This window comes from Phaethon aethereus, assembly GCF_964289735.1.
Source record: "Phaethon aethereus genome assembly, chromosome: 18".
NCBI lineage: Eukaryota > Metazoa > Chordata > Aves > Phaethontiformes > Phaethontidae > Phaethon > Phaethon aethereus.
In genome coordinates, this window is record NC_138594.1 from 2,611,032 (window position 1) to 2,636,263 (window position 25,232).

General features: G+C 42.6%; 1 protein-coding gene across 1 annotated transcript in view; it reads right to left on the reverse strand.

Moving 5' to 3' along the window:
- Nucleotides 1-3,447: 3,447 nt before the first annotated feature.
- MYH10 (myosin heavy chain 10) overlaps nucleotides 3,448-25,232 on the reverse strand; it is a gene marked incomplete at both ends in the record, with an annotated part of 68,819 nt that continues 47,034 nt past the window's right edge. The window contains 21 exons of the mRNA XM_082008145.1: nucleotides 3,448-3,589; nucleotides 4,448-4,620; nucleotides 4,984-5,092; nucleotides 5,990-6,198; nucleotides 6,306-6,429; nucleotides 6,677-6,765; nucleotides 8,011-8,139; nucleotides 9,599-9,760; nucleotides 11,109-11,321; nucleotides 11,826-12,038; nucleotides 12,597-12,845; nucleotides 13,167-13,319; nucleotides 14,955-15,059; nucleotides 16,133-16,339; nucleotides 17,736-17,880; nucleotides 17,982-18,194; nucleotides 18,930-19,101; nucleotides 21,382-21,505; nucleotides 22,094-22,231; nucleotides 23,464-23,670; nucleotides 25,025-25,156. Of these exons, the coding sequence (XP_081864271.1) occupies nucleotides 3,448-3,589; nucleotides 4,448-4,620; nucleotides 4,984-5,092; nucleotides 5,990-6,198; nucleotides 6,306-6,429; nucleotides 6,677-6,765; nucleotides 8,011-8,139; nucleotides 9,599-9,760; nucleotides 11,109-11,321; nucleotides 11,826-12,038; nucleotides 12,597-12,845; nucleotides 13,167-13,319; nucleotides 14,955-15,059; nucleotides 16,133-16,339; nucleotides 17,736-17,880; nucleotides 17,982-18,194; nucleotides 18,930-19,101; nucleotides 21,382-21,505; nucleotides 22,094-22,231; nucleotides 23,464-23,670; nucleotides 25,025-25,156 (3,408 nt within the window). The remainder of the gene's footprint in view (nucleotides 3,590-4,447; nucleotides 4,621-4,983; nucleotides 5,093-5,989; nucleotides 6,199-6,305; nucleotides 6,430-6,676; nucleotides 6,766-8,010; nucleotides 8,140-9,598; nucleotides 9,761-11,108; nucleotides 11,322-11,825; nucleotides 12,039-12,596; nucleotides 12,846-13,166; nucleotides 13,320-14,954; nucleotides 15,060-16,132; nucleotides 16,340-17,735; nucleotides 17,881-17,981; nucleotides 18,195-18,929; nucleotides 19,102-21,381; nucleotides 21,506-22,093; nucleotides 22,232-23,463; nucleotides 23,671-25,024; nucleotides 25,157-25,232) is intronic.

Consider the following 25,232-nt stretch of genomic DNA (forward strand, 5'->3'; position numbering starts at 1 on the left):
CACGCACCTCCACAACAGGGACGCTGCGGAAGCATTAGGAAGCCACTCATCCAACTGGCTGCGCTGCCCATGAAACCCCCCTCCCAGGACCCTGCACCCATCACAGCCACGCTCCTGTCTGTGTAATATATGACTGGATTTTACAGCGTCACCTACAGGCTTCTGTGACAGTTTTGGGCGACTGTGTACCTTGTGGGTCTTTGAAGCAACGTATTTGTGCGATTTCTCTGTCTATGTGCCTCAGAGTTGGTGGATTTTTAAATGAACCAGTGAACCCAGCCGGGGTTTGATCTGTGGCTTCACCAATCGCCGCTCCCAGTCTGGTCCGTCGTGTTCAGTTGGCTCTGCAACTCCGAGCAGTTTAGTTACAAGCGCTGAGAAAAACCATTGGGCCCAGCCGAAGTGAGGTGGGAAGCCCCACCTTGCAGTTAGGGTTTGAATGGTTCCCCCTTTCCTGTGCATCCTCTGCTGCATTTGACTGTTTACATTTGTTTTATTGTACATAGGTTTGTAAACATAATATCTTTGCCTAAGATCTTTGTACATAACTTGGGCTTTGTAGCTTTATTTATTCAAAATCTATATGGCATGTTTCAATAGGACAGTGTACCATACCACCCTGGTGACACAGATCATGATGTGGTTTAAAAAAAAACAAAAAGGAGAGCAATCTTCCAAAAATAAAAGTTCTTTTAATGTGGAATCAGTGGATTTTGCAGAAACAGTGGCAGTGGCTCTATTTTGTCATGTAGTGGTTTCTGCCAAGCCCCAGCCATGGGTTGGCAACATGGCTCCGTGCAGCTCCTGCTCCCTTCCCTCACAGCTGCTGCTGCCCCAGCCCTTAGCTGCCCCCTCTGCTCCTGGCACCTGCTCCTGCATTTCACGATTTGATTTTGGGAAGAGCCTGGGAAGGGCTAGAGGGCTCCAGCTGCCAGGGATTTTTGCCTTCTCAGGAGAAGCTGAAAGCCATTTGCCCTCAGCAGAACAGTGGGGCTGGGGGTGTTCCCTTCCCAGCTCCTTGGCTTTGCCAGCCCAGCAGCACATTGCCTGTCCCAGAGGTTGGGGCAGCCACTGGGCTCAGCTCCAGCCCCAACCCCAGGGCAGCTGCTCCGCTCACAGCCAACAGCCCAGGGTGCCTGGTCAGTGCCACCAGCTCCTCCTCCTCCTGGCCAGGCTGCCCTGCCCCATTACAGACAAGCTGCAGCCCCTGCAGGGACTAGACTCCTGCCCTCCTTGTGACCAGCTCCCTCTGGGGGGTGCAGGGTCTCCCTCCTTCCCCCCTTAAAAATCCCCAGGTCAGGGCACACTGCTCTTGGGCAGAGCCTGAGGCTGGGAAAAAGGGAAAGGCCCTTCACTGTCCCCTGCCCTCTTCCAGAGCAGGAGCAGCAGCAGCTACAGTGCTTGCAGAAAAGGTGCCCAGAATTGAACATGGTGGCAGGGGCTGGGGCCAGTCCCCCAGCAGCTCACGCTGGTCCACACCAGGCCCTGCTTTCTGCAGCAGTCACAGCAAAGTGCCTGCAGCCTCATTGAACCCATCACTACCCTCCTCCCAGAGCTCCATGCAGGCTGGCACATGGAGCAGGTACTGCACTACCCACCACCCCAATAGGAAATTTAACTGCTCAGAAAAAAGACCAGACCCTGTTAAAGGCAGAAATGAGGGGCTGGAGGTGAGCATCAGGTTTCAGAGCTCCCTTTGTGCTCCAGCACATTTGAGTTCAAAGGCAAAGGCTCAGAGTCCTTGACCAAGCCCTGTATACTGCATTTAGGTCAAAATAAAAAAGAAAAAAAAAAAGCAAGCAAACAAAACAGTAAGAAGGGAAAAGGCAGCTTCCAGTCATATTCTCGTTTATTAAGGTCTATGCCAGCCTCAGGAGATAGCTCTTCCTGTAAGTAAACAGAGCAGGCAGCCACATCTATAATGAATAAATTTATTGTCTTACAAAAATCATTGTCTAGAAATATGGGTATACAAGAAAACAAGATATTTGCAGTCAGATGCCTGGTGGTCAACAGCCAGTTTGATTAAAAATATCCAAACACACACAACAAAACCTTTGCAACAGATGTTAAAGCTTTTAACCAAAAAAAGGAAATCCATGTTTTTTGAGCATGTGGCAGAGGAAGTTTCCTAGTTAACACTGATTCATTGTCACTAATATCAATAATACCACTTGGACTAGAGAGGTACATGATATGAAGCACAGTCAAAATTAATACATTAAATCATTGTTATATAGGCAAATTATATATGTAACATTGTCTTAGTACTGTAGTGTCTAAGGCACTTTCTGTAATGTCAGTTTTTCAGCTATTTAAACAGAACGCTAACTACTCGCTGTAATACTGTTCAAAATAAAAAAAAAAAACACAGAAAAAAAAAAAAGGATTCACATCCACTGGCATGTCAACTCGTAGGCAGGCAACATCCACCGCTGTAGCCGCAGGCTCCCCACGAGCCCCACACCGCACAGTACAGGCGGCCCAGCTGTGCTCGGCTGCCCCGTGATCAGCTCCCCAGGAACACCAGGCTGGCTGCTAAGCTGTCGCGCAAGCCTCGTCTCACAGTGCAGCCGCTCGGCTCCATCCCCTGAAGACTAACTCACTCAGCCATAAATTAATAAATTAATTTTGCCTGTGTTGTATGTTTATTTTCCACTGGTGTTCACATTATACTAGCCTTAATATATATACAGATCTGTTGGGCATGGTAATAGCAGGTCTCTACAAAGGCAGAAGTACTGTACAGATGAGGAACGGCGATGCTATTTCAGTTTGCCTGTACTGCAGGAACACTAACTGATGAAGCAGGTGCTGAGAACACTTCAAAATGATATTGCAGGTTAAAAATGGACACTACTCATTCATCCCTACATTTCCCTCTAACACTGCCCAAGGCCTTTTCACAGTTCACTCGCCGATTGTGTGCTGATCACAATTAGGAGAAAAGAAAAATACAGGTGCAGTTTGGTCTTCAATGATCCAACAGGCTCAACCCCACCAAGGGCCGTCTGAGCACGGAAGCAATGGAAGGATGTTGTCAGTACAACAAAGCATGCATAGTCATGACAACGGGGCTGTCCCAACCACCTACCCTCTGGGAATGAAGTTTCTGTATTGATAAAAAAAAAGTTTCATCCTTCACATGATGCTTTATAAAATGGCTTTACAATGAGTATCTGGAAAATAGATGCACTGAACAGAGACGATCCCATTTTGTTTACTATATATAAAAAAGCAGTTGTACCTATAGCTGAAGCAGGGTACAGCATGGTGAGGCTGGAGAGCCTTAAGACATAGTTGACCTACAATAAGTAACCTTGTAGCATGCCGACGTTTCGTAAGGCAGATTTACGGCCACAAGGCAGTTCGGTGGTCGGGAAAGTCCTCCTCCTCCTGCCAACTACTGTGTAAAAGGTCTCTGCATGCACGCGGTGCGACGGGGCTCTACTCAGCAGGGGCCGGCTGCGCTTCGTTCACGTCGCTGCCTTTACTCTCCGCGTCGTCATCCGAGAGCTCCAGGGAAGCCCCTTCGATGTGCAGCTGGCGTCTGCCAGATCGGCTCGAGAAGGTGATGGGGCCTCCCCTCCTGTGAACAAGCAGCACACGGCAATTGCTCAATGGGTCACGTCTCACCCATGGCCCGAGCCCCTGAACGACCTCCCTGCAGGGGAAGGTGGCAGTGCAGCTCCGGGACACCCCGAGTGCAAATTTCACACCTGGTGTTCCGAAACCCTCTCTCTGACCGAGGGGCCAAGACACTGCGCGCGAGGACTATCTGGTACGCTGGTATTCCTGCTTAGTTCACACCTTCACCTTAATTTGGCAGGTTCCAAGTAACTTAAAATATTTTCTCCATACAAGCACCAAGCGCAGACCAAGGACTAAACAGAGTGGGTTCTCTAAAGAAAATACCAGCTGCCCCTTTGTGAAGCGCTGCACTGCACCCCTGCCACCATTCCTACGAGCCCGCCAGCTCAGCTGCTCTCCCTGCAGAGGTGGTTTTTGTTCTGCACCAGCCTCATCTTTGCTGACTCCCATCCATACTGGACACAGACCTCGATCTCAAAGACCCGCTCTCAAGGAAAGTGCTGGAAGACTCCCACCAGAGTGGGTCAGGAAAAGAGGGATCACTAGAAGAGCGTGACTGAGTTGTCTCCTGTCACATTTACCTACAGCTGGATTGAACTGGCAACCCCAGGGAACCTGCCAACATAAGCTCCAAAGAGTTCAGCCTCAAGAGTCAGGAATATCCCTGTGGTCTGGCAGCTTCCTTCTTACCATCACCGGGCTCAGTCAGCCGTTCCCAGCGGGCTCCAGTTTGACCCATCCCCTACCCTTAGCGGCTCTGCTTCGGCAGTGCCGCAGCTCCCCAGGGATGCAGCACGGAGACTGTCTGTGGGCACACAAGGGCTCAGATAAACCCATTGCTACTGGCACCACCTACCTTAGCCTGTTTTTCAGGGTGCTAACCTCCCGGCTCAGGCCCTCGTTAGCCTCTGTGGCATCGTCCAGCTCACGCTGAAGTTTACGTCGGGAAGCATTTGCACGTGTGGCTTCCTCTTCAGCCTCCTCCAGTTGGCGTTTGAGCTGCTTCATTCTGGCATTTGCCTTTTCCATCTAAAACACAAAACCAGGTCGTCAGGATCAAACTCGGCAGTTGCAACCCCACGATTTGGGAGGTCAGCTGTCACCCTGTCCTCCCCTACCAGCCCAACTGGAGAAGAACCATCAGCTTCACTGCAGACTCCAGTGTGGACTCTGCAGAGTTCCTGGGTCTGGGATGCCAGCGGACCATCACACCAGAGCTAACACGGGGAGCCTTTGACTGTTGGGAGCTACTCTAGTGGTTTAGGGATCAAGATGCGGGTTCCCTCAGATGTTTTCATTAAAATGCTTGTTAACAAGTCCTTTCTCCTCAAAGTATGGTTTTATTTGCCTTTTCTGAGAAACAGGCCTCAAAAGCCAAGCCTCTGCACCTACCTGCTCCTTGTACTGGTCTGCGTGTCGACGCTCATCCTCCACCTGCATGAAGACTTCTTTCAATTTCTTCTCTGTACGACGCACCAATTTGTTAGCAGCCGCTCTTTCCCTAGAATAGTCAAAAGCCATCATTTGTCCCAGTCCTTGAAGGCTAGGAACGCACAGGCTGTCCTTTCCAAAAGGCTCTTGTCTCTCTGTGTAACTGATATTTGAGTCCTCTTAACATACCTGCCACCATCAACAGAACTTGGTTTTAATATGCTGAAGGCTGGCTGGCATGCAGCTTTGAAATTGTAAAGTGTTAGCACTGGAGCGATATGAACACAGTACGTATGCTAAAGAGAGGGATAAGAAGGTACTTCTTCACGATTAAGATTTAACAGAGCAGCTTTAAAGTTATTGCTAACCACTAACAGTGTCCTCCCAGAGCCAAAAGCACAAAAGGAGTGGAGATGGTGGCATGACAGTCCCCCTTCAGTCTTTCTGGGAGGAACTAGTCAAAGGAAAAAAAAAAGAAAAGAAAAAAATAGCATTTGGAGGATTGAGATGAAAAGGACAGGCGGGAAGCACTCACTGGAGAAAAGCAGACTTCTGCAGAGCACAGAATTCACCTCAACTAACTAAAGCGGTCAGTCCTACGCTGTTCAACTTGCTTCCTCTAACCAAAGAGACCAGGTGTCTCACGGGGATGTTTCATCTTGTCTCAAGAAACTTCTGCAGCACCCTGCGGATCCTGGGACTACCAGTCCACCTATTCACCTGGCTAACTTCAGGTGAAGAGTTGATTCAGTTTCAGTTATGGAGCAAAATAAGATTCTGAAACTGTCCATCCCAGTCATTTTACAGCTGTCTTGTTGAAGTGTGTCCCCTAAACAGTAGGTTTCCAGATAATAAACCCCAATGCCTGTGCTGTAGGCCCACATGTCAGCCCTACAAAAACTTTCGGCAAGGAGTTTTCAGACATTCAACTGACAGCAAACATAGGCAAACAGATTTTTTTCCTTACTTGGCTTCCTGCTCAAGCTGTTCTTCTAGCTGCACAATCTTGGCTTCTAGAGTAGAAATTGTTGCCTTGAACTTTGACTTCACAGAACCCTCCAGTTCCTGCAGCTTGGCTTTCAGCTCTTTGTTCTGCCTTTCCAGCTGCTGCCGTGCATTTTCACTCTTCTGGGCAGCACTCCGCTCTCCAGCTAGCTCAGAATTAAGCGTGTCAACCTTTCAGAGGAGAAGAACAGAAGGTCATTTGGTGCTATTCAAAGCCTCCACTTATCTGCACACTGAAACACAAATTGCCCCAACAGCATTGCCAACAATGGATTCACCTGCAATGTGGTCTTTCGGAACCGCTCATTGAGAAGCTCCATGTTGCTCTGCTCTTCCTCGAGCTCTTCCTCCAACTGTGCAATACGAGCTTCCAGCCGGCGCTTCTCATCCAGCAGCGCTGATCTAGAAAGGAAGTATTTGGGTCAAGACATGTTCAGGTCTGATACAAAACTACCAGCTAGTTTGCTTCTGACACTTTAGGCATTGCAAATCTTCACGAGATGCTACTTGTGTAAGCAATTCTCCTCATAACAACAAGGAATTTTTATCACGAAGACGGGCCGATACACAATTTACAAGCAGACTACCAAGGACAGCTGCTGGTGCCTGAAGATCTTCAGGTGCACAATTAATGCATTTGGTAACTCACTTTCCGGAAGCGCTGTTCGCAATCTCATCAGCCAACTCATCCCTTTCTTGCTCAGCATGACGTCGGGCTCTTTCAGATGCAGCAAACTCCTGCAAAGGTTTAGGAAAAGATTTGTTACAGTATTAGGAATCTCAAAACTTCTGCAAACAATGTAGCCTTCTAATAACTTCTGGGAGATGATGTGAAGCGGGATATCCCTGAGGTCTTTTAATGGATAAGCAGAAGGAACACCTGTAGAAGCTAGCAGGGCACATCTTGGTATTTCCTCTCCTTAACTGCCTTATGACTACAATGGATTTACTTCTCCCTGTCCCTGAAGTGTTCCTTACACAAAGTTAAGGAAAAAAAAACAAACTGTGAAGATCAGTAACACTCAAGCCCGAAACAGCATGAGAAAACTGTTCTGTCACATGCTTTAATAAACACATTCAGTATAAAGATGGCACTAAGTTATGCAATTTTTTTTTGAGGTTCCCACACAGTACATAGCATGAATGCAAACGAAGTACAGAAAATAAAATCTTGAGCACAATAGTATAAACAGCACTGAATCTCAAATTATAAAACAGTATTAAGTGGTAGAAACACCCAGGCATCCACTAAGGACAACTAAATGCACTGCAAGTGCAAGACTGACAAGTTTGAAGTCCGCAGAAGAAAGCTCTAGTAAGTCGTAGGTTATCTGTAATGGCTCAAACATAAAAGTGTAGGGAAATCTAACCGATCCCTTCGAACTGTGGTCTGCAGCTAATACAGGACAAAAAGAGGCAATTGCTCACACAAGACAATTCTGCTGATGCTTGACCTTGTGGCTGACCAAGGAGATAATGGGAGATGAGCGATACGTAGCAAGACTTAGAGCTCTTACATGAATCGCCAACAATGAGGGAACACATGCCCCTAAGAGAAAGCGATGAGGACCCAAGGTGGCAGAATGATAAACCTCCACAGACTTAAATGATGCCCTGAGGGACTGGAGATTGTTAGGTTTTTATGTATTTCCAATAATCCATTTTAGTACTGACACTGCACCACACCTTCCACAGACTCTTGAACCACCTTGCAAGTTTTAGTGAGGCCTCAAATCTGTTTAAGCAGTAGTAAAACTTTCCTGCACTACAGGCAGAGAAATGAAGTCCAGACTACTGGAATGATTCCTACAATGCTATAAGGAGTTCACTGATGACCTGGAGCAGGGGAAAAGAGAAATACCTCCAGGCTCCCATTTCTCTGTTCAACTCACTAGATTACTTCTTAATTATTCTTTTTGCCCCTCTCTGGTATTCCCCTTCCTTTAGGAAAAAACCCACAAATTTCTTGGATTTCAGTCTCACCTCTTGGAGCTGGAGTATTTCTGCTTCAAGACTTTTGAGCTTCTTTTCACTCTCTTTGGACTGTGCAAAGATCTCATCTCTGGATGCACGGGCTTCTTCCAGCTCCCGCTGGTAGTCTTTCATTTGAGCCTGCGGTTGGAAAGCAGGGGAAGCAAAAAGCCATGCTGCATTAGGACAATCACAATATTTATTAGTAGCTCTGAAGCATTCTGACCCTTAAGAGGTAAGACCTTCCTCCCAAAGTGGCTTCTTTCCACTTAAATGCATTTTCAGTTCTTACATTCATAGTAAAACTTCATTTTCTCATCTTTCCATCACTTAATTCCTTGTCAGAAACATCACATTATAAGACTTCACCTCATTTATCTGGTATATTTCTTGTAGGAAAAAACCTCTATTTAATAAAGAGCTGCTCAATTACACTTGTCATGAAACTTATGGGGTGGTAAAGACCTTAGAATGACTTCTAAAAAATTTACTTAAATTGACTAAAAAACCCAAAACTTATTACCAGTATGCAAAGTCAGAAACTATTCTCAGCTCAGAAGTAACACAATGCACCATTTTGCACACCTAGAAGCACATCCTTACACTTCCCTTGAGAAACACCATTAACTCAGACCAAGATCTTAATCTGCACAAGTTTGACTGAGATGCTAAGAGAGAGAAAGTTGGAGAAACTGTATTTAAGTTGTACCTGCATCTTTAAAATACCACCAGTCATGAGATCACGTATTTCAGGTGCTTGTATGAAAGCGTACAGAGATCAGGTATGAACTTTCTAGCTGTCCTGTCCTCTTGGAACAGAGAAGCGGGGTACCGCTCGGTACCAGTATTTCTTGCTTTAACCGAGGCTCCCTCTTCATCCAGGGCTCAGTTCCAGGATTGCCCTCATTCAGCTGAAGTAGGATTTGAGGTAGAATTGCCAAAGCATAAAGCAGACAGGGCCGAAAGGCAATTTAATTTGTCATATGCTTTACAGAGTCTTGTCATGGCCTCATACTCCTGCAGCTTTGGGCCATGGTACTGAAAATTTTTGGCAAAACTGAACCGTACCAAATGTTGAATATTTTCCTGGGAAAGGGAAATAAATCCTTGACACAGGACTCTTTTTCCTTGCCATACTAAAAGGAATGGGCATCTTGGAGCTTTTTAAAAGCAACTCAAATTTACTCCTTTTTCTCTGGAGGGTTTTTGGCTGAGAATGCCTTAAGAGGTTCAATTTGAGGAAGCAGCAGTCAGCAAAAGCTGAGCTCAGATCAATAAATTCAAAGATACAAACAACCATAATTTTAAAAAATGCAGCCTCGAAAGCAATACTCAGTAAATCCTTATGCAAAGTGTTGAAATAAAGAAAAAGATGACTATTGAATAGAAGTGTGTGGGGGACAATCTTAACTCCTCACTGACAAAAGGATGAGGAGTTTTGAGCAGGTTATAAGTTCAGGCCAGATACTCTATGACAGATGTCAGCATAGTCGAGTCTAACCCTCTTCTTGCATTCATGCTACAGACGTATTTAATGAAAAACAACATCCTCGACAAACCGTCAGGAGAGAAAGCAGCTCCGTTGATTAGCTGTGCCTACCTGGAGCTTACGTAGCTGTTTTATTGCTTCATCTCGAGCTTTGTTTGCAGCTTCTATCTGACCTTCCAGGTCTTTCAGATCCATTTCCATTTTCTTCTTGGCTGCCACAGCGAGAGCCCTCTGTTTGCGCTCATCTTCCAGTTCTGCCTCCAGCTCTCGCACCTGTGAAATCAAGGTGTTTAACAGGCTCAGTTCCAGGAATGGAGCAAACGCAAAATCCTAACAAAGTGGTCGGTGGCTCCAAAAGGCCTTTGCAGAGCAGAATTATCATCATTAAATTGGAAAAGACTACAGAATGCAAGCTGCAGGGGAAGGCACTGCAGATGGCAAAAACAAATCCAAAAATCGGAAGCAGATCTCTCTGAACTGGCAAAAAGGAGAACAGAGACAATAAATAACTCGGCATCTGAAGCATTTCCATTTCGTCTGTTCAGCTACTTAGTGACCAGCATCTTGCCCAGCACACCTATCCACGTTTAGGTACCACTCCAGGGCAGATATCACTAATTCTGATTGAATCACTAAGAGGAAAATAAGATGTAGAATCACCTCATTTTCTCAAGAAAAAAATGAAATAATTCTCTTTGAAACAGCTGTGCTATTAGCATTTATACACCAACAGCGGGTTTTTTCTCAAAACAAAACAGAAAAGCAAAGTATCTAAGCAGCCAGACTAAGACGAACTAAACTGAACTCATACACAAATAAAACTGAGCCAGAAATGTCACAGGTTACTAACATGAAAGAATATATTGAGTTTTGAATCAAGTCTCTCTCCTCATGCCAGGTCAAGAGCCCTTATCCAGTGCAAGAAAATAGCAATTTTGCATTTCAGTGAACTTCAAAAGCCTTCCAGGCCATTGCTTATGTTTATTTCTAAGAGATCTCTATATTGGTGATTCTCAGTTTCTCAGTAATTGCAAGTTTTTGTTTTCTTGTGATAAATCTTGAAATATTAGGTGGTTTTTTCCTTAAAACTTTAGAAACATTCACTTAGAACCATCATCTCTTACAAAATTTCATGCATGAAATTTTAAAGGCATTTCTTGAGAAGTCCAGTAACACAAAGCAGATCTGAAGAGACTCAAGTCTGGCAAATCTGGAATCTTTGCCATGAATTTAATTTAGGAAACTGTTCACTTAATTACAGTCTTTCAGTCTATGTCAGCATCCATGGATTTGTTCCCGTACACCAGGTAGGATGGCCCTGAAATACACTCATGCAGCAGTAACTGAATCTACCTACATGTCGAATACTTTGGAGACAAAATACAGCTGAATTAGAGGACCATCAGCAGCAGACTAACATTAACAATGGACAGTGGCGAGTTGGCGAGTCCTCAAGAAGACTATTCTATTGTTTGTAAAGATCAGTGTTTGGGATTTCTATAGGATGGGATCTTTAGGCAGAGTTTTATTTTTCTGGTAGCAAGTTATCACCGAAGCCACAGAGCTTTGGCAAAAGATCATCACACCCTTCCTGCTATGAAGTACAGTAAAAGAGACCTACTTGTTTAACCAGCATCCTCTTTTTCTCTTCATTCTGTTCATCTCTGGCTTGCAGATCTCTCTCAAACTGGGCTTTCATGGCTTGCATGTTCACCTCCAAACGAAGCTTAGCGTCTTCTGTGGCCTGCAGTTCATCTTCCAGTTCCTCAAGCTGAGTCCTCATCTCTTCAACCTGTTGCTCTAAAGTTCGCTTTGACTTCTCCAGTTCATGGACCTAAGCCACAAATATTAATCAGACCCCCTCCTTCAGATATCTCAACATCAGCAGTTACTAAGAGTGAAGTAAATGAATGTTACATGAACACAGTACGCTACATTTTGTGACGCTCTGGATCGGACACCAAATCAGAACAGGCAGAGCAGCATCTCCTAGTCTGCATTAGAGAACCCAACAAAAACCTATGTAGATTGGACAGATGAGCTGTGCAGTGAAACAGGAAAAAAAGTAGTAATGAGACAGGCTTTTAAATCTAGTCCAGGGGCCACCAGTCACTTGGCCAGCAACTTCTGCCCTCCATGCCTTCACATGTTTTGAAGAGACCTGATGTTAATTAACACCGCCCCCTTATTCCAAGCATTAATTTCTCCAGAATTCTGGCTTATAAATCAGCTTCAAAAAGTTCTATTTTTGTGTCAAATATACTTCTCCAGCCAGGGAGTTTTATTGTGTTATTCCCCATGCAGTATATAACAAAACAAGGTGTGGAAAAGTACTTACATTTTTGCCCACGTCATCTTTAGAGCTCATTAAGTCTTCCATATCTGCACGCAACTGTTTGTTCTGTCTTTCGAATTCTTCCTTAGCTTCCAGGGCTTCTTCCAAAGCCCGAGCCAGAGACAATGCTTTGGTTTCCTTCTCCCTTGCTTCTGCTTCAGCACGATCTCTTTCCTCTGCATATCTGGCAGAAATGTTCTTTTCTTCTGCCAGCATCTGAACATAAGAAATAATTAATCCATCTCATACGTTCTATAATCGGGTCCTTCCTGCCTCAGGTGTTTTAGTCAATGAAGTGGTTAATGCTCTAAGCTTAATTGGTCTTCAGAAGCTGTCTAGTCTCTCAATCTTGATCAAAGTGCTAGTAGAAAACAGTTACAGCTTCTCTGGGATGAGAAGAGGAAAGCAAGCTACTAATCAAGATTAAATAAGTTTTATATTATTTTCATCTTTCAGTCTTCACATCCTTTCTTAAGTCTATCTTAGAGGGATTACAATAATGCTCTTAAGTTTTTGTTCCAATATAAGGTCTTTTTGTATATAAAGAGCTTATTACTTGATCTAACAAGACTCAAAGCTGGCCTTTAGCTCACTGAAATTATAAGTGACAAGTTGCTCTTAACAACAGCCAAGCTGCTCATGAAAGATCTGTCAGTAACTGCACTCCTCTAGTCAGACCCTTCTTTTTACAAGGCTCATTTATGCCGTAACAATATAAACAACATGCCATTTAAAAATCATAGAAAGTAGCAAGATGACAGGAAACTAGACTACCTGATCAAACTTCTTCTGCTTTTTCTCCAAGTTAGAAACAATCTGGCGCTGATGATCTAGATCTACCATCAAGTCATCCAGCTCTTGCTGCAGGCGATTCTTTGTCTTTTCCAGTTTGTCATAAGCCATTGCCTTCTCCTCTAGGCGTTGGCTTAAGGATTCCATATCCTTCAATAATTTCTTCTTATTTTCCTCCAAACCTTCAATGGTTCCCAAGTCATCATCTACTTTTTTCTTAGCATCAGCCAACTGAAATTTAATAAAAAGAAAATCACATACCTTAGTACATCACAAGAAAGAAACAAAGGCATCAGGTCCAAAATACAAAACCAGAAATAGATGTTATTGCTAGCTAAAGTAGCATAAAAGTTGTGAGCTAGCAGGATATTAAGTAGGGGGAAGTCCTGCACTAGTCATTACTGCAATGGAGAAAGACCACAGGAAATTTTAGTCATAAATTCAGTCCAGCATGTGTGCAAATTACAGGACATTTTTCCAAGAGGTTTGGAATACCAATTCATCTCACTTGGATGTGCAGGCCTTACAAACGTGCCATTTACAACAGCTTACCTGTGACTGCAAGGCAAGCATCTGTTTCTCCAAGTTCTTTCTGGCCTCCTCTTCCTCTTCCTGCTGCTCTTGCAGGTTGTTTTTCTCCTCTTCCAGCTGCCTAATCCTACTGCTCAGGTTGAGTTTCTGGCGGGTTTCTTCCTGAAGCAGCTCCTGTTACACAAACAGGCATATTCAAAGTTCAGTTTGGTTCATACTGTGTCAACTTTGGCCTTGGGCTATGTCCTGGTTTTGGCTGGGATAGAGTTAATTTTCTTCCTGACAGCTGGTATAGGGCTGTAGTTTGGATTTGTGATGAAAATAATGTTGATAACAACTGAAAACATCAGCATGTTGCTAAGTAGTCAAGGATCGTCCAGCTTCTCATGCTGGCCTGCCAGTAAGCAGGTGGGGGGTGCACAGGAAGCTGGAGGGGCCACAGCTGGGACAATTGGCCCAGGCTGGCCAGAGGGATATTCCATACCACACGACATCATGCCCAGTATATAAACCGGGGGAGTTGGCCAGGGAGGGCTGCTGCTCAGAAACAGGCTGGGCATCAGTTGGTGGGTGGGGAGTAATTGCATTGTGCATCACTTATTTTATATACTCTTTAATCATTACTATTATTATTACCCCTTCCTTTTCCGTCCTATTTAACTGTCTTTATCCCAACTCAGGAATTTTATCTGCCCCCTCCCTCCCCACCCCAATTCTCTCCCCAATCCCAGTGGGCGGGGGGCAGCGAATGGTTCTGTGGTGTTTAGCTGCCTGCCAGGTTAAACCACAGGCAGGCTAACCTGTGGTTAGGTTAAACCACAGGTTAAACCACCCTCCATTACTCCATGTGGCCTTTCAGGTTTGATTATTTTTCTCACAGCATTTTTGCATATGCTTATGAAAACGTCTGTAATTTCAGTTTTCTAAAAGGCACTGATCATTCATTTTGGGCACACTTAAACCTTTATAAAGCATAATTCTGATCAGAGAATCCATGCCACACTCTGTTCTATAAGTTAATGGATGATACTTTTCCATCTTTAAAGGGACAAGCACAGAAGTCACCTCCAAAATTTATTTTTCTTCTTTCAGACAAGCATATAGAGTACCTATTTTAAACCACCTGGGAAGAATATATAGCAGCAAATCCTGCAATGGCAGCACACTTCCAAGTTTTGCTGCATTGCTTAAATATAAAGGTCAGTTTAAAGACAGCTGTAATTTGGCAGTGGAAACTTTTGTCGTAACAGAAACTAATGAAAGGTGTAACCACCATACCCTCTCCTCCATCCTGCTCCTCACAGACCTCTCTAGTTGTGGTTAACATTATTCAGGTAGTCACCATTAGCATTTTTATACAGGGGGAAAAAAAGAGTATATTTAAGTGATGAATATGTGCATAAGGCTGCAATATTTAACTCAAAACCAAACACTGGCAATTTTAAGAACTTAAGCTGCCAGTAAGAGAGGGTACTGTCACTTGTGTCTTTTGTATACCCCAAGGGTCTTAACATTCTACTTGGAAAGGTTTTTCTGACTTAATACTTATCGCCCACAAGACTAGGAAATAAAAAAGAAACTGAAAGGCTACAGTCTACCAAGTAGTGAATCTTAGGTAATGAAAAACTATCTCCACATGTAGCTGAGCAGTCATTATACATCACATTTCAGTACATTTTAACAGGAAATACAGGTTCTACCCAAGGGACTTTCCAAACCGTGCATGAAAATATATTTTCTGTTATGCAGTTAGCATTTCAATGAGGAACAGAGCTTCAGTGCAAAGTTCAAGCTTCACTGCACACACACCTGTGTATCCTGAAGCTGAGATTCCAAACTAGCCGCATCCTTGGCAAACTTAATGCCTTTCTTCTCCGCTTCCTCCAAGAGACTTGAGACATTATCCAACTCGTTCTGCAAAGCAAGCGGTCTAAAGGTAACAGCATGCAGCTGACTCATGGCAAAGCCTACATTCCGCTGGGAGCTGGAACTGCAGAATACAACACCTCAACAAATTCCAGGTACGGCAAGGCAACAAAAGATCCCAACAGAGAGAAACAACAAACTAAAAATACTGAAGTTTGGTTAGAGACTTCAAGTTGGATGTCAGTCTTGAACTTAAGTGGTATAACATAACAAGAGTTCGGCATGCTATTTAGCAGAGCACATCATTCCAGTATCTGCATTCATGCTTCAACGCTACTTTTAATTATAGGACCATATATTTTATGGGACCATTAATTCAGGGATTATCAGAGTGGCAGCTGGGTTTAAAGCATCACTGCAAGAGAAAAGCTTACTGCCAGGTGCCAACTCTTGCTATTTCAGGCTATGCTACCTTTCTATACAGTGACATACTGCTTCCTCCAAAAAGAGCTGGGCCATTCCATTTTTGAAGTACTTTAACTTGATTTACCTAAAGTACTTGGTGCTCTGGTTTAAAAGTCGGCCCTGATTGTGTTTTGCCCTTTTCCTTATTTCCCAGAAAAATGGGCCTTTATTTGCAATCCCTATCTGCAAAGCTCCCAACTTTGAAGAACAAAAGGAAACTTGTGGCCACCATCAATCAGTACATTTTTGCTCACACCTATGACTGAGCTCAGCCCAATCTACTCAATTCCATAGCCAGGCCAAAAACCTGTAGGCCAGCTGTCAGCAGCTTGACTATGCAGAGCCTCCTCCAGGATTTGGTCTCCAGAATGGGAAGCCACATACTTAAAAGGCACTGTAATTCTCACGTAGCCCAAAAAGTTCAGGATTAACATCATGGCTGTCCAGCTGTATCCATGAGGTACATCACCACTTTAAGGTCCCTCAAATACATGAGAGCGCATGACTGAGGCCACCTCCCATGTCAGCTACAGGCTCGGTTCCTGTAGACCTAGCTGCATCTTTGAAAGTCATTTCTCCTTGCCATTTCTGCATATGGCTAAGGCTTTTAGTTTCTTGGCTATTTTTCAGCAGTTTAGGACTTCCACACAGCTTACCTGCAGCTTGTTTGCCTTCTCCGCCAGCTCCACCCTCAGTCTTTCACCTTCTGTGACCTTGGCAGTTAGCTCTTGTACCTGAGCATCAAGCTTCTTCCTCTTATGTTCAGACTCTGCCTTGACCTGCTGCAGTACCTTCACTTCACAGGCCAACTCCTTGTTGTCAGACTCTAGGCCTTGCTTGTTTTTTTCAAGATTTGCTTTGAACTAGGAAATACAAAAGGAAAGAAATTCAACACTTTGTTACATATAAATAAAGTTTTCTGCTAAAAAATATTCAGTCCAGCAAATCAGGTTTACAAATTCAAAGATAAAACAAGTGCTCAGTCAGTTCTAAGTAGGGAGTGTTTAAAATACTGCCATGTAACATTCTGTGTATGTTAGCCAAAGACTAAGTTAACTCAAGTTATTCCACTCTCAGATATCACAGGTAACAGCGAGCATTAGAAGACAGTTCTATGAATTCAACCAAGATTTGTGATGACAGTGCTGTAAAATGACTGTTTGAGTAGCACTGTAAGTAGGAAGGAATGTGCCCATTAACAGATCAGCATGGCTCATCTCACAGAAATAAAAGGAAAGATACCAGCTAAAGCTGCCCTGATTTTAGTAGGCATAGCAGCCTGGAAGTGCTTAACAAAGCACTTTTCACCACTGCACTGACATTTGTCAAAAACCTTTTTAAAAAAAGTAATAATTGGCACAAGGGATGTTTAAGTGCCGTTCTTACTATATCACCAGAACCAACATGATCTTATCACAGGACCTTTGTTTAAGATTGCAGGGTATTTTTCTGTCTTTTCATGCTTTTATTGAGAATATTTAATGAATAAGGAGAAGATGACATGCATAAGATCTTCAGGTGAATAAACTATAATTTCCACCAGCTTTAACTACTATTTTTCTCACTTAGTGTTTTAAACTAAGGAAGCTTGTGAAGTATTCCCTTCATAAAAATATTGCTACAGTATATGAACTGTCCGCATATACATTTGTGATTATATTTATATAATTTCACATACAAGACACTCAAGCTACACTAGTAGGAACCATGCTATCCAGGTGTGCCTCCTCCTGCCTGCGCTGGTGGTGGTCACCAAAGAACACAAGACAGCTGTGCAAATTGCCAAGATACTCCAGAGATATCTAGCGCTGGAGGTCACAGTACAAGCACAAAGTTAAGAGTGCCTGGAAGAACTTTTACACTACCTGCACTCACAGTTTGGTATTTGTGAGTGTGGACGTTATAATTCCCTTATTTGGAAGCATTCTGCAGTTCGCTCATGCAGAGAAGTGCTTTTCACCAAATAAGCATGTAGACTGCTGGAGAATTCCTACAGGAGTACTACATGATTTAGCTCTAGGTGTGCCATTTCCAAGTCTAATGAACACTTTCAGAGAGATGCCAAGACTGTCTAATAGTTGCAATATATTCAAACCAACATGATATACTTGATTCAATTGCAATTGTTATGCACGTGTAGAGGACAACTTAGCTCTGAAGATATCAGTGCCACAGATATCTTGTGGCAGATACCTATGCCACAGACCACAACACTTATGGTGCTTGTAAATGTATTTCTGCAAGCCATTTTCTTCTCACCCGTTTGGCCTGTTCAAGTTGTTCAGAGAGCTCTTCCAGGGCAGTAGCATGCCTCTGCCTGATTTCCTGGATCTGTGCTTCATGGTTCTTGGTTTCCTCTTCAATTGCTTTCTTCAGTTCAGCCACCTCCTGCTCACGCTTTGTCCTAAAGGAAGCATCAAAGGTTATCAAAAATCAACAATTTGGTCTTTTGTAAATTAAAGATGAATTTTAATGGTGCCTTCTTACACAGACATATGATCCTACCTCAGCTCTTGCTGTGCTGCAGTGGTATCCAAGGTATCCTCAAGCTCTGTTTTTAGAGCCTCCAACTCTTCACTTAAATCTCTTTTCTGCTTTTCTGCCTTGTTGCGTGAGGCCTTCTCAGATTCAAGATCCTCCTGGAGTTCTGCAATTTGAGCCTGCAACTCTCTTATCACTTTCAGTGCATTGTTTTTCTGAACTGCTTCTTCATCACCTCTGTTAAAACAGAGGCACAATGGTTAATGATATTTCATACCTTCAGACCTATTATCATAACAGTCTAGTGTTACTTAAATTATGTACCTAAATGATATCTTAACTTTTCCACTAGAATAAAACAGACTTTCTAAAACTTCATCGATAGAAAGCCACTACTGTTATTCTCAAGATCCTGACAAGCACAGTGCCCCAGGTACTACAGATGCACTACAAGAATGATCATGCTTTCAAGTTTACATTCAAGTATTCCAATTTTGTATATATCAGCACTGTCCCAAAAATGCATCATCTGTAGGATTTTCTCTTCCCACAAAATTACAGATCATGCGACTGCAATACTACCACACAAATCTTAATGACATCTGTCCTACCCAATCCTTGAAAGTACTCCATTAAGACGGCTCACTCAGAATTACATGCTTTTTCCCTCCTGAGGCTGAATTCTGTGAGACCAAAAAGGCTTCTAGAGCCCAAACACTATTATACCCTGGTGAAACTTCTTTTTTTGCAGCTTGGTAGAGCAAGGATGTTGATAAAACACCAAATTCCTTTTTTTTTTTTTTTGCCATGTCTATGCACAGCACAGGTGTCCAGAGATGCTGTAGTCCAAACATGAACTGGCTTCTGCTTTAACATTCCCAGTTCTGATATGTTTGCAGTCAACTGAAATTCTGTCTGGGAAAGTAGGATGCTACCACACTTCTGTAGTCATAAGCCCCATCATGCTCTGACCTAGCAAGAGCAGCCTGCAGTTCTTCCTCTTTCTTGGCCAGCTGGATCTTCAGTTCTTCAATCTGGGCTTGCAGCTCAGCTATTTGGTCCTGTAGGTCTGTTGTTTCACCATCAAGTTTTCTTTTAGCTTTTTCTAATTCTTGACGGGTCTTCTCCTCCTTTTTTAAGCGCTCTAAGGAAACAAAGAATTATATTTATACACAATTTTTTCTCTTATCCTCAGAAGGTTTGGGGGCAGGGCCATGGGGTGGCAGAAAGGGTGGTAAGTTTAATTTATACTGTGTTAATTCTTTCTCCAGTCTGTAGCTGGAAAGCTGACTGGGAAAGATGAAATAGCAAAGTAGAACTGTATGATTTAGACAGAAGGTCAAGAAAAAGTCCATGACTGGAGGGAAAAAAAAGTTTGAAATAAGGGAAACAGAAACATAAACTCATCTTGACACAACCCACTCATTTTCTAATAGAAGAGAGTTTGAGCTTCTAGGCCAGATGATCACAGACATCGAGATTCAAAAATGAACATCAACTACAGACTGGAAAAAATGATGACTTGCATAGTTTCGGAAGGGCTAGCCTAGAGTCCAAAGAGGTCCCCTGGAAAATAGTACAACTTAAAGAAAACTTGGATAAGGAGTTTTTGCAAGTATCTGTGCCACTAACTCCCATCCCATTGATATTTAGCAAGACTTTGCATCCCTGATAACTTCCAGTGACTGACTTGTTTAGACAAGATACTCCTGCCTTAAGGTACTTCTTTGTGAAAACCATCCAGCTCTCAGTGCCATAGTAATAAAACACATTTAGTTGATCTGCCTGTTGCCTGATTAAGACAGTTACTAGCTGCATTGTTTACAGTTAGGTAATGACCAGGTATGTAATATATTTAAGTCACAGGAAGGTTTTGCTAAACCACTGGTGCTTAGCATGGCATTAGCACAATTCTGAATGCATTAGCATAAAATGTAAGTTATTAGACTTGTTCAATGTTTTCTGGGTCCTCAGTGCAGAGACTTCTCTCACACCCTCCCTAAACCTGCTATTGGATCAGGACATCATCTCCTACATGGAAAGGGAGCCACACTGAAGAATCATCTCTTAGAGACACCCAGGGTTATTTGTGATTCTCCAGACAATCCTGAAGTAACTCTGTTTTTCTCTAAACAGTTCCTCATTAGAAAGAATAGCCCTTTTCCCTCTGTCTTTACATTATATTTCTGGTGAATGACTGCTTGAACAGTGTCATAAGGCCCAATTGTGAAGTTGAGAAAGTTCATAGTAAACTGAATTTTTTTTTTCTCCCCCCAAATTTCAGTGCCTAGCAGTTCCACGACCCTAGCAGAGAGACCTTAACGGCTTCCTGAATCATCTCCAAGAGTAAATATCATTTTACTGTGCTTTACTAGCCAAGAAATTGCATGCCTTACATTTAAGCTCTAATTTCCATTTCTAAGGTCATCAGTCTTGGAATGGTACCATAATGAAAAACATCTGTCAAGTATCTTCAGAAACACTAGTCCCAATTTAAGTACACAATTACTACTATCAAGCATTATTTTCCGGTGAGTAAAGCTTACTTATGCCCATCTCTGAAAATTATTTTTAAGGAAAAGGTACATCAATCACCTCCTATCCTTATTAGTTCAATACTTTCCTATACAGATAAGAATAATCTTTGGTATTCTTCCATAAGCCCATCAGTTTTAAAATACATAGCAAGACGGGCCATAATGCAGTAAGTGAAAAAACTATTTCCAAATTAGGGCACAGAGAGCAACTTTGCCTTATATTTTGCAACTTTGACTTGGCAGTTTATTAATGTTGCACAATAGCTGTTTACAGCCATAAGTAATTCAAAAAAAGATAAAATCAAGAAAGGTTACATATAGGGCTAGTTTTGCCCGTGACAACACAGGCAAAACAGTCGGGAATAAATGGCCAAAGAAATGGAACCATTTTAGGTAAACAAAGCATTAAGAAAAGCAAAACAATTTGGATTTGCTTATTAAAAAATATTAGAAGCCTGTTATTATCTAAATATTCTAATATTATCTAAATATTAGAATACCTACTAACATTCTTCCAGAAATAAGTTTTTCTAATGTGTTACTATAGAGAAGTGTAGCAACTTCCCAAGAGACAGATGTTTTACCTTGTTACTATGGGGTGCATGCAGCAACACGAATTTCTGAGTGCGTCTATAAATGAAATGGAGTCTCAAGAATGAAAAACTAGCAAGTTAAACACAGAAAGACTGAGCAGCCAGATGCAACAAGTCTTGCAAGCAAAACAATTTTTTTTCAATATTTGGATTAAGATAACAGCTATTAAGGTGTCTGCATATGCGGTTACACTTTGCAGACTGGACCAGATACTGTACACATTGTAGTACGAGATCCATTCCTTTCTAGCATTATGTCCAAACTGTTAATAGGCAAATGTAGTAAAAACAAACCTTCCAAATCAGTGATCATCATTTCCTGCTTGTTCTTGAGTTTGGCCAAGTTTTTGGCCTTTTCTTCTTCTTCAGCCAGCTGAGAAGTACATTCAGCAATTCGATCCTCCATCAGCTTCTTTTCCTAGTTAGGAGCAAGGGGAGAAAGAATAACTTCTAAAATACAAATTGAGGAGTCTCGAAGCAGCACAAATAACTGAATATATAAAATCCATATAGAGGTCTCATACAGCATATTAACACAGATTTTACCTCAAGTGACAGACCCATCAATGTTAACAATCAATTGGAATAGTATAGAAATATGAATATTTGTTTGCCAAGAAAGTGAGACTTGGAATTTAACGCATGGGAGCCCTGGTTTTAGGACAGCATTTGCTGTACACTTTCAGAAATCCAAGCCACACATCATCTAAGCCCAACAACACCTGTATAGTTTGCAAAGAACAACGGTAGCTATGATAAACACTGTTTCCAGCTCTTAGATTTGGGAAACTCGTGACACCAGCGAGAATCTATGGCAAATACCTCCCTTTTAAAGGTCAGTTCAAAAGAAGCTCTCAGTATCTCACCTTCAACCTGTTCGAACCCCACAAGTCTTCAGATGCAAACTCCATAGATAATGTAACAGCAGTCTCAAGTGTTTTGAGAGCTGTCACTTGGTACTACTATTACTTGTGTACAGAATCTCCACCGCGCACCCTGGTCTCACCTTCAAAAATTTAGAATTTTGGTCCTCCAACAGCAGGATCTCTTCCTCCATCTTCTTGATCTTGGCTTCAGCTGTCACTTTTTCAAGCTGCAACTTCTGTCGAGCCCCTTCCTCCTCATCAAGCTGTTCCTCCAGGTCCTGAGAAGAAAGGCAATTGCATCTGCGCATTTTCCAGGTTACCCATGTGGGTTTTTTTCCGTTGCTTGGTGTTTTTTGTTTTGTTTTTTTAAACTTGGTATAAAAGTGTATTATTTTGAAAAGTCACCTGCCCTAACTAACACTAAAAATGCATTCACTTCTTGTTAGGTTCATTTATAGTATCAATGATCTGGTAATGAAATTAAGGGCCATGTGATACGCATGGAATTTTTTATACTCTTATTTCAGCTTTGGCTGAAATATGCTGTCTAGGAAACATCCACTGACTTCAGAGTCTTTCACATTCCCAATTCTGAACATTAAAAAAAGAAATCTGCTTAATGACAACCAAATCAAACCAGGCTTTATGTCAAAGACTTTCTAGCATACTGCATCTGAATAGGGCATCTGGTGTAAAAGCAGCAGTGTCTGGGAAGAGACGCCACAGGAAACAGATCTCTGATTTCAGTATGAATCTGGATCTCAATATTACACCTGAAATTATTAGATAATGGCAAAAATAGCTACATTATTACTTTTCGAGTTGTATCTATTGTGCTTCTATTCATTCATCGTTTTAAATAAGATTCTCAGCCACACATTAACGGACACTTATTAAAAGGCAGCAAGAACTGTGAGATGTACGGTTTATTTTCCCTCCAAGTACCTTGAATATTTGGAAAGACAGATAAGTTCTCAGGTATCCCTTTTTCAAGGTCCCCGTGTATTCAAAAGGAAGTATCTACATCGTCTGATTTTCACCAAAAAAAAAAAGTAACTTGGACGAGATGAAGTTGTCCCAGTTTCATAAAAGTCAAAGGAATAATGATAGTTACTGGATTTCAGTCAAAAAAGAACATTTCCCTCACAAGTGACATCATCCCATCAGTCTTTGTTTCTGTAAGAAAGCAGGTAAGCCCCATGCAGTCATGCCCGGTTCCTGCCCACTCCGAAGTGCTTGCTACCTTTAATACCCTATCTGTATACGCTATGGCTACCAACCGGGCATTTTTTGGGTTTTCTTTTTCTTTCCTCACCCTCATATGCCTGGAGGCCACAAGAAGCTAAACACACTTTAGGAAGAGAAGAGAAAAAAAATTCAAATTGATTTTATTCCACACATGGTGATAAGGAGCTACATTCCTCTGTGCCATAGAGATGCTGAGGGAGCTTTCTCATCCTTAACTGTCCTGTTTGTTTGCTTTTCCATTTCCAGTTACCAAGAGGCATACCTGAATATGGCCCTGCATTTTCTTTTTCTCATTCTGCAATATTTGGTTTCTTTCTTCTTCCTCCTCAACCCTGGACTCCAAATCATGGAGAATTTCTTCCAACTCTTGTTTTTTGGCAGCCAAGCGAGCCCTCATCTCCTCAGCTTCTGCAAAGAGCTCCGTCTCAGCCTGTAGCTGCTCTGCAAGAATGTTCTTCTCTTCTAGAAGCTGCAAATATACACAAAAGGTAATAAAGCAGCAAAAACAACATTTCAAAGTCTCTCATAAGAGATTACACATATGACAGCTACAAAGTTACTTGAAGGCCAAGTGCTGCTCCAGTTGACTCCCTGGTCAACATCCAGAACCAAAGACTTTTAGCAGAGGGCTTTATCCAGCAGTGCAGGAGACACCAGCTTTCGTAATAGGGCTACAGCAATATTCACTCGTCTCCCCAGTTTAAGGAACAGATTCTGCCTACCCCACCTGCCCTGTTCCACCAGCAGCAAACAGATGAGGGAAGTGCCTGTTTCCTGGACTGTTCCTCACACTCATCCCTGCATAGTGGCAGAGCAAACATGGTTAGCTGGGCTGAAGCTGGCACCCGGAGTCACTGAAACAAAACTGGAACACATTACTTCTTGCTGTGTAAAGGCAAGAATAGAATAGTTCTAGTTGGAAGGGACCTACAAAAATCACGTAGTCCAACTGCCTGACCGCTTCAGGGCTGACCAAAAGCTAAAGCATATTATATTAAGGGCATTGTCCGAATGCCTCAAACACTGAGAGGCACGGGACATTGATCATCTCCCTAGGAGGCCTGTTGCAGTGTTTGATCACCCTCTTGGTAAAGAAACATTTCCTAATATCTAGTCTGAATCTCCCCTGACACAGCTTTGAACTACTCCACGTGTCCTGTCAATGGACACGTGGAACACCTCCCTCTCCACTTCCACTCCTCCAGAAACACTGAGAGAGCAATGAGGTCGCCCCTCAGTCTCTTCTCCAGACTAAGACAAATCCACTGACCTTAGACACTCATAGGCCATGCCTTCAAGCCCTTTCATCATTCATCAAATTGATGCTTTGCCATTCTACATATCCATCCCACTTCTATCATGTCTTCAACTACCACAGTGATACATACACATCTATTTTTACTGACACTCCTTCAACTGTTTTTTTTTTAAATTTATAATGTTACTTATCAGCATAAATTCATTTTCAGCTTTGTCCAATAATTGCCATAATTGTTTCCCCATGTCTTAGACAGCAGATGCACATCACAGTAAGTATCCTACCCCAAAAACACATCTGAAAAGGAAAATGACACTGCAGCTGAAGTTCTCCTGTAAACTAGGAAAGGCCCCAGAAAAGTTTAGCTTAGTTAACATGACATTTCTGCATTCCTGGAGGACTGCTCATGTTGTAACTTCCTATTTCAGTTTTTAGCTGAGCGTGAAAGGACTTAGCCCACCTGATTCACAGTGATTTTTGCTCCCAAGCATCTAACATGGCTCCCTCACACAGTATATCGTGCAATACATGTTCTCCCTATCAGAAGCTCATCTCAGGCACAGACCTGTTGATGTTTCCTTTCCATTTCCTCAAGTTCTGCCTCCACTTTTGTCTGTTTTTCTTTCACCTTCATTAGCTCCTCATCCTTGGCTTGAAGTTCTTCTTCTTGACGAGTGACCTGAAGAAGAGGCTTCACCTGCAAAGATTTGAAGTGAACAAGTAAGAACCTGCACCCACCTATTTACAAAAGTCAAAATGACAGAATATAACGA